Here is an 8,740-nt window from a genome sequence, read left to right on the forward strand (position 1 = left end):
GCCATCCCTATATGGGATCCGAACCCGGGGCCTTGGTGTTATCAGCACCGCACTCTCCCGAGTGAACCACGGGCCGGCCCTCTACACACATTTTTTGAGCCCACTGTGTGCGAGGCACTGTTGTAGGGGCCCAGAACAGAGAGGTAAGAAACATTTTCTGCCCGCAGCAGTCCCTGCTGCGCTAAGCTTGTAAACAACCATCGTCTCATTTCATCTTTTCCCTCAATATAGTTTTTGAGATTCACCTGTGTTTGATTCACGTAGCTCTTTCAGCACCAAGAGGGCGGATATGAACATTCCCATTTTACGGATGCGAAAACTGTCGCAGCTAAGGAAAAAAACGCAACGACTAAATCGCAGGACGCCACCGGGCCACGTGCGGCGGCGCATCTACTCCTCGCGATCCCACCCGCGCACGCTCCCTTCTTTGCTCCCTCCCAGCCGCCGCCGCGCCGGGTCCACGTGTGTGTGTCTGTGTGCGGAATGGGGACGGGGGCGGTGCCGCCGGAGGGGTGGGGTCCGGGTCAACGTCACAGGCAGTGCTGCCCAATCAGCGGAGGGCTCGCGGCCCGGGCGCTGGTATTGGGGCAGCGAGGGGGCAGTTCTCTATAACGCGGTCTCCGGGAGCCAGCGGGGAAGAAAGAAGCCGAGCGGGCGGAAGGCGCCCTCCCCGCCGCCTGGGCCCGGGCACCGGGTGCCGGGCCCGGGGTCCTTCCCGCCTCCCGCGGCTACCGGCCGCTTTGTTTCCCCTGCCTCTGCGTTTCGGGCGACTCGAGAGGGGTTCCCGCCGGGGCTGCGCAGGGAAGGCGGCGGCAGGAAGGGCGGCCGACCGCGCCAGGACCCGCAGGGACCCAGGAGTCCGGCCGCCGGGAGGGCCGCGTGACGAGATCGAGGAGGGAGCCAGAGCTCCGCGGCTCCCGGGTTGCGGGCCGGGGGCGCCCGTGAGCAGAGACCTCCCCGTCGAGGGGGGGGGCGATGTTCCCCTCGCCCGTGGGCTCTTCGGGCAGCCGAGGCATCCCTCCACTGGGACCAGGACCACCTCAGTGGGCACCCCCTCAAGCTGCTCCATGGAGACTCTGTGCCCTGCTCCCCGCCTGGCGGTGCCGGCGACCCCGCGAGGGTCGCCCTGCTCCCCCACACCCCGGAAGCCGCGTCGGGGGACCCAGGAGTTCTCTCCGCTGTGCCTGCGTGCCCTTGCCTTCTGCGCCCTTGCCAAACCCCGGGCGTCCTCTCTGGGGCCTGGGGAGCTGGCGCCGCGGGCCCCCGTGCTGCTAGGCCCTTGCGCCCCCCTGTGCACCGGCGGCTGGGGCCCGGATGGCCTGAAGCACCTCGGGGGACGGGACGGGCGGTCCAGCGATCCGAAGTCCCCGGCCGGCGAGGATGCCGAGGTCGCAGTGTGCCCGGGCCGCGGAGACGAGGAAGAAGGCCGAGGCAGTTTCCCGCACTTCGGCGCTCGCTGCTGCACACCTCCGAGCAGCTGCCCAGAGCCCCGGCGCCCTCGGGAATCTCCGACCAGCTCCGCCTCCGCTACGCCTAGGCCAGCCCCGGGTCTCGAGTCCCAGCCTGGCCCAGCCGCCAGCCCGCTTCAGGAGCCCAGTTCCCGGCCTCCGTCGCCACCTGCGGGCCTCTCCACCCAGCCCGCGGGTCCCAGGGCGGCGCCGGAGCCATCCCTGCCGGGCCAGACGGCCGCAGTCGATGGAAGCCCCCCGCCGGCGGCCACCGAGGCACCAGCCGCTGGCCCCTCGACGGCTAGTGCAGCTCCGGCCGCGCCCGGCGATCTCCGCCAGGAACATTTCGATCGTCTGATCCGCCGGTCGAAACTTTGGTGTTATGCTAAGGGCTTCGCCCTGGACCCTCCGAGTTTGCGCCGGGGGCCGGAGCGGCAGCCAGCGAAAGCGCCGGCCCGGGGAGCCGCCAAGAAACGCCGGCGGCCGGCGCCCCCCCAGCGCAGCGCGCAGCCCCGCCGCCCCGCCCCGACGCTCCCCACCACCAGCACCTTCAGCCTCCTCGACTGCTTCCCCTGCCCCCCGGCCCTGGTGGTGGGGGAGGACGGAGACTTAGGGCCGGCATCCTCGCTTCGCCTCCAGGGAGACTCTAAGCCTCCGCCTGCCCACCCGCTGTGGAGGTGGCAGATTGGGGGTCCCGCTGTCCCTGAGCCCCCTGGCCTCAAATTCTGGGGAATCAACTTGGAAGAATCCTGAGCGTGAGATCTGTTTTGCCAAAAGGAAAAAGTTGGGGCACGGCCAAACTGCGGGCTCGAGGAAAGAGCCTCGTTTTCTCACATTTGCCTTTTCCCTTCCTTTACTTTTATGGGCTGTGGGCAGAGGGACCTAAAATGACAGTGATCTTCAAGCACCTAAGTGGTCGGAGTGACATTCCCTCCCCCTCATCGTTTGCAGAGGAACCAGGAGCTGGAGTAAGGAGAAGGCTTAACCGAAAAAGGCTGAATGACATAGATTCCAATCCCTCCCTGCTTCCATCTTGGATCTCTGGGGGCAGGGCCTTAACCCCAGTGGGAGCAAAGGAGGCCACCGCTCAAAGACCAAAAAAAAAAAAAAAAAAAAGAAGGGAGAAAGACCTTGGTGATGGACAAACCGGTTGTGTTTCTGTGTCTGTGGGCTAGCCTGGGGGTGTGGGGGCTGTGGGGACTGTGGAGGGGGTGGGGAGGTGATTGGCAGCTCCCTGGGGGCATCCCCCACCCCCACCGTCCAGACCTTTAACCCTTCGCTTTCCTCAGGCCTTCCTTAGCGCTCCCAGCACCACCAGAGGCTTCATGGGGGACGGAGCAGTTTGGGCACGGGGAAGATCACCCCCTTCCTGTTCGCTCCCTAGGCCCCTAATTGGTGAGATCTTCAGTCTTAGCCACCAACTTTTCCCTTTTGTCCAGTTTTGGAGTTTCCCTCTCCAATTTTCCCTGTTTGCTTTCGGTTTATAAGGGCTTATGGGTGAAAGAGACTCCCCCCCCCCCCCCCCCCCCCCCCGACCTTGGGAAATCAGCCCCTCCCCCAGTTTACTCCGGTTTGCTAAGAGGGGCAGGGCTAAGGGACCTCCTCCCCTTAGAAAGTTCAGACTTTGCCTGGGGAAGGGGCAAGAGACCTCCCAGGGAAAGTAATGGAAGGTGGAAGAAATCAATAAAGTCAGACCCAACGAGTCGCCTTTCGAGGTCCTCTCCACCGATTTATGGATGGGAGGGCGTGGAGGTGGAGGGCAGGCCTGACTACCTTCTTTGGCCACCCAAACCCAGCCCTCTTAAAGGGTGGAAACAAAACAAGCTGCTCTTTCCTGAGGGGGCAAATGAAAAGGTTCTTGGCCTACCCACTAGGGTCCCCTGGGGCTTGAAGGGGCAAAGTTTGAGTTTGGATGGGACCTGGGCTAAGGTACCTTCTGCTTCCCCCTTCCAGGCTCAGGCATTTCAGGAGTTGTCAGGGATCTGATGGATCTGAAGGGGGCAGGGCCTGGGGATTAGGTTTGGGGTCAGAGGTTCTGTTTTCCAGGGGAGGGGAGAGATAGGCCTGGATCAGGCCCTCCACCCTCCAGCTAGAAGGATCCTCTTGAGTCAGAGATGGGTGGATTTGCTTTCTCCACCCAGGTGAGGTCACGGGAGGTTAGGTCTTCGGGAGATTCCAAGTGGAGGTGTGAAGGGAAGCTGGGGGTTTCGAATCTGCCCAACAATTGAGGGACCCGGTGACCCTTCTGCCTGCACTAGTGAACAGCACCCTCTTTTCCCCCAAAACGGGGTGAGGGAGGAATGATTCCCATGTACGACCCTGGGGAAGGACTTGTCTCCTTTTCTGTGAAAATGCTTTGTAAAAAGTTGTTATTGTTTGCACAGAGCAGATTCTTGAAAAACTGTTTTGGATCACAAAAGTTCTGTTTGTTTTAAAAGCTGTCTCCTTTCATTTTTCTTTCCCTGGGGGGTGAGGATGGGGGTGGGGTAAAGTGGGCGTAGGGTGGGCACTGCTCTTTTTCCCTTAACATCTGGCCTTTATGAACCCTGCTGACCTCCCCTCCCCCTTCCAGCTGTGTTGTGGGGAGGAGGGAGAGGGATGAGGGAGTGCCTTTCCTTCCTGGGCTTCAGGGTATCTATCTCAGCTTGCCCCCCAAGAATGGAGAAGGGGAGGAAGAAGGCAAACACGAGGGGGGTGGGGGGGAAGGAAATCGCCATAAAGAGGGGATGATGTTTTTGAGGAGAAATTTGGAAAGGCAGAGCCCCTGTTTTTAAAAAGCTCCTTGGCTTTTGGTAATGTGGTTCGGTCAGCTTTGACCCTTTCAACTTGCCTGGAGCTGAGGGCAGGATGGCGGGAGCTCCGGGCAAAGGAGGCAGGGCTGGTGGGCATAAAATACCCTTTTTGGACTCTCCTCTGAGGAACAGGAGGTGATGCTGCTAACTTGGCTTCCCTCCTCCTTGCCCTCCCCACCCCCAAGTGAAAGGGTTAAACCTCAACCTGGAAGGGGGCGGGGTGGTGAGTTAAAAAATGCCCCTTTTGGCCCTACCTGGAACTCCCCTCTTTGCTGAGTAAGGTTTAATTCGGGAGAATCTCAGGTGTAAGCATCCCTAGAAGCTTTCTAGTAATTTTACAGAGTAGGGAACTGTATTAGTTTCCTAGGGCTGCCACCACAAATTAGCACAAACTTGGTGGCTTAAAAAATAGAAATTCATTCTTACAGTTGTGGGGGCCAGAAGTCTGAAATTAAGATGTTGGCAGGGCTGCACTTTCTCCGGAAGCGCAGGGGGGAATCCCTTCCTTGCCTCTTCAACCTTCTGCTGGCCCCAGGCGTTCCTTGGCTTGTGGCTGCAGAACTCCAATCTCTGCCTCTGTCTTCCCATGGCCTTCTCTTATAAGGACACTTGTCATTGGCTTTAGTGCTCATCTGATAATCCAGGACGATCCTTAATATAATTACATTTGCAAAAACCCTTTTTCCAAATAAAGTCACATTCACAGGTTCTCAGGGGTGGATGGGGTTAGGTGGTGGACATACCTTTTTGGGTTGCACCATTCAGCCCGCTACAGAAACTAACCCCAGAAAGAAGAAACTTACACCTAGGTTTTCTGGGAGAAGGAAGCAGGTAATGGAGTGTGATGGGTGGGGCACCTCCCGAGCTGGAGCCACAAGTTTGCCTGAAAGGAGAAAGTTTGACTCCTGCTTTCTCCAGTCTGACCCTGAGGATACTGGGACCCACCCCCCACACCCTGCCAATACAAGTGAGCTTCCAAGAGCGTCTGAGGAAACTGCTCTCCCTCCCGGGTTTCCTGGCACTCCCCGGGTCTCTCTGGGTGTCCTCAGCTCCTGCATCCACCCCTTCCCTCCACCAGCCTCGTGTCCTCTGCTGCTGGCCACTGGCCCTGTGTTTAAGGATGAGGTTGCAGGGTCTTAGTTTCTGTCTGGGTTTCTTAGTTCTCTTACTGGGTTATCTCTTCTCCTTTAGCCTCAGAGGGTTTCATCTCTCTGGGTCTCTGGGTTTATGCCCTTCCTCACCACAGTCTCTCCCAGGACCCCAGAGACTGAGTGCTCGCTCGCCTCACCGTATCCAGCCCCGTTTACCATTTCCTCCCTCCTTCTAGGAGTCTAAGCCGCCCGTGTCCTCTGCCTCTTGCCCCTTAAATCTTTGCGGTCTGACTTCTGCCCCCTGAAACTGCTTTTGCCAGGGTCACCCATGACAGTCCCCAACTGCAAATCCAATGGTCACTTCTCCACTCCGACCCCTGCACTTCTTCATGGCCCCTGACATGGCTGAATGCTCCTAGTTCTTGTTCCCCAAAGATCTGTCCTCTGTCTTCTGTCTCCTTTTCTTCCTTCTGTCCTCAGGAAGCTTTAAAAAGAGGTAGCCTGATGATATCCAGGTGGCACCTGTCCTCTGCCATCTTCCTTTGTTTTCTTCTCCTTAATCTTCAGCTTGCACCTGCATGGGTCAGTGACTCCCAACTGACTGTCCCTGTCTCCTCTCCCACCAGCCCCTCTCCTGAGCTTTGGTCCCATATCTCCACATGGACGCTGGCAGCTCATATGCTCCCTATTGAAGAACAAACTTATTGTCCCTGCCCCCTGCCCACATCAGCCCCTCTGGTCAAGTCCACATTTTGGTTATAGCTCTGCCTTGTTCCCCATTTCCTCCCCAAGACTCAGCACCTTGAATTCTCAGTGGGGTCCTCCCATTTGACCCACAAACCTCCCCAGTATCTCTTGCAACTATGGCCTCTATTCCATTGTGGTTCAGTGCCTACTACCTCTCCTCTGGACTAGTGCAGTAGCCTCCTAACTAGTTTCTGGGAGTCTGGTTTTTCTCTGATCCCCTCATGTCAGTTACCTTCTTACTCAGTGGGTCCTCTGATTTAATTAAATGCAGCCTTCTTGGCCTGTCATTTGGGGCCCTCTGTGATTCGACCTTAACTCTCCTGTCCAGCCTCATTCCTACTACTTCACTCTATATACTTTATATATGTGGTTTACCACACTGGAACACACTTCCTTCCCCAGCCACCCAACCTTTTCACTACCCTCATTCTCCAAAGCCAGTTTGAAATGCTGTCTTTTCCATGATGTCTTCTTTGATTTCCCCAGTTAGATGTGATCCATGCCACTTCTAGACCCTCTTCACTTGATTATGTCTGGGAGGGAGAGTACGGGCTTTACAGCCACACACTCCAGCTCCCCTTGTTCTATGCAGAACCTGGTTCAGTGTACTCCTGGGAGAACCTTTCTAACCTAAGCATTAATTTCATTGCCCTGGCCTTGACTGAGAGTCATTGACATGTAACATCCCCTTCAAAATCACTCGTGCAGTTGTAAAAACTTCCTGAGAAGATGCTGTCCAGTGTGCCAAGTCCCCCTATGTAATGTTTATATTTAATTTAAGATAAAAAGGGTATTGATGACAAGGTTATAATTATTTGTGATTCTTTTTCTTGCACCCTTCTAAAGTCATCTTGTATCACTTGCTTCATTTTTTAAGGTCCTGGATTAGTGCCCTGAACACAGGCACCTGATGCATACTTGTCCAGTGCAGAGGGCATATTTTAAAAGGCTTACTTAAAGGACTGCACAGCAGTTTGGCAAGCAACACTCGGCCAGAATGCAGTTCCAGAACTTGGCCACTAGATGCTGCTGTCTGCTAGCACCAGAAGGAGGACCACGAGCTGGAGGAGGCTGGATCCGGAAGACATTTATTCACTCAAGCAATTGACTGCTTCTTGGTGCTGGGCCTCAGGGAGAGAGGTGTGCATGACATGTTTCCTGCACACAAGGAACTGGAAGGAGGTGTCAGGTGCTTTGCATGCATTATTTTATTTTCATAACAATATTTAGATGAGGACAATTTTGCAGATGAGGAAATGGGACTCAGAGAGGTTAATTGACTTGCCTGAGGTCACACAGCCAGTGGAGGAGCAAAGTTTAGTTCTGGTCTATCTGACTGGGTTTTCCCTTAAGAGCGGTTATCATAGCAAATGCTTAATCGTCAATTACTCAGAGCCAGGGATTGTTCTAAGCGTTTCATGCTTAGTCACTCATTTAATCCTCAGAACAACACTGCAAGGTAGGTACTATTATGTCCCCATTTTGCAGATGAGGAAACCGAAGCTCACAGAGGTTAAGCTCGTGCAGCAACAGAATGGCACCCTTTAGCGTGTACTCTTAACTACTACACCGCTGCATGTTTCAGTACCCCAGCAGCAACCAGTTATGGGGCGGAGAGAGTCCCACCAACATGAGGAGGTCACAGAGTTCTGTGCCAGAGACACAAAGACACAGATCCTGCACCTGAGGTTCCTTCAGTGGCATGGAAAAATCAGGACATGCAGGACTCCTTAGGTTATGGGCTCTCCACAGATGTGCTGGGTAACTTCAGCTGAGTGATTTACCCTCTCTGGACCTCTGCATCACCACCTAAAAGCAGGGAACTCTGTAGCAGTAAGTGACTTTCAGACACAGGAGGTTTGTCACCATGATGATGTATTATAAAATTACAGCACTTAAAAAAAAACAAGAGTGAAGTTACCTTCTTTAAAGTACACAAAAAGTCCAGCTTGATTAACATTTACATGTGTACATCCCTGTGTGGTCACCACTCACACCTAGATAAGCAACATTTCCAGCCCTGGGAGGCTATGTTGGGCCCATTCACAATTGTTCCCCCCACACAGAGATGACCACCATGCTGGCCTCTGTCACCACAGATTCATTTGGCCTGCTTGTTTTTGATCTTCATAGAAATAGCAGGTCCTTTTTTGGGTCTGGCTTCCTTTTGCTCAACATTATGCTTGTGGAATTCATCCATGCTGTTGCGTGAAGCAGTAGTTAACCCATTTCATTGCTTTATAGTATTTCATTGTATGAGTATTCTACAGTGTATATGTTCTCCTGTTGATGGACATTTGGGTTTTTTCCAGATTTTAGCTTTATGTATAAAGCTGTGTGGCACAGTTTTAAAGGAACTGGGAGAGACAGTGAAGGGAAGTGAAGGGAGCTAACATTTCTCGAGCATTAACTGTCCTGGACTAAGGACTGGAGATAAGAAAGGACTAAATCCCCATATTTCTGTCCCAAGAGTTCAGCACACAGTAGGGGAGAGGGACAGGGGTGGAGATGGAGACTGGTAAAGTTCAGGGAACAATGGAGCATGTGGAAAGAGCACCGGGGGTTAGGGAGAGCCAAGTTGAGTCTTGAAGAGTTGTCAAGACTCACGTAGAAATGTGTGAAGAGAAGAAGGCCCAGGAGGTGCTGAGGACAGAACATGAAG

The 8,740-nt window shown here is 54.8% G+C and overlaps 1 protein-coding gene across 1 annotated transcript; it reads left to right on the forward strand.

The window, feature by feature from the left end:
• The first annotated feature begins 925 nt into the window (after positions 1–925).
• Positions 926–2,201, forward strand: EPOP (elongin BC and polycomb repressive complex 2 associated protein). The gene has a single exon (XM_063109173.1). It carries the CDS (start codon positions 1,068–1,070, stop codon positions 2,199–2,201), a length of 1,134 nt encoding a protein of 377 aa, XP_062965243.1. The 5' UTR covers positions 926–1,067.
• The last annotated feature ends 6,539 nt before the right edge of the window (positions 2,202–8,740 follow it).

This window comes from Cynocephalus volans, chromosome 10 (assembly GCF_027409185.1).
Source record: "Cynocephalus volans isolate mCynVol1 chromosome 10, mCynVol1.pri, whole genome shotgun sequence".
Classification (NCBI taxonomy): Eukaryota; Metazoa; Chordata; class Mammalia; order Dermoptera; family Cynocephalidae; genus Cynocephalus; species Cynocephalus volans.

What these genes read in the sequence shown, in the direction of transcription:
- EPOP (XM_063109173.1), top strand. Translation starts at nt 1,068, where the DNA reads ATGGAGACTCTGTGCCCTGCTCCCCGCCTGGCGGTGCCGGCGACCCCG.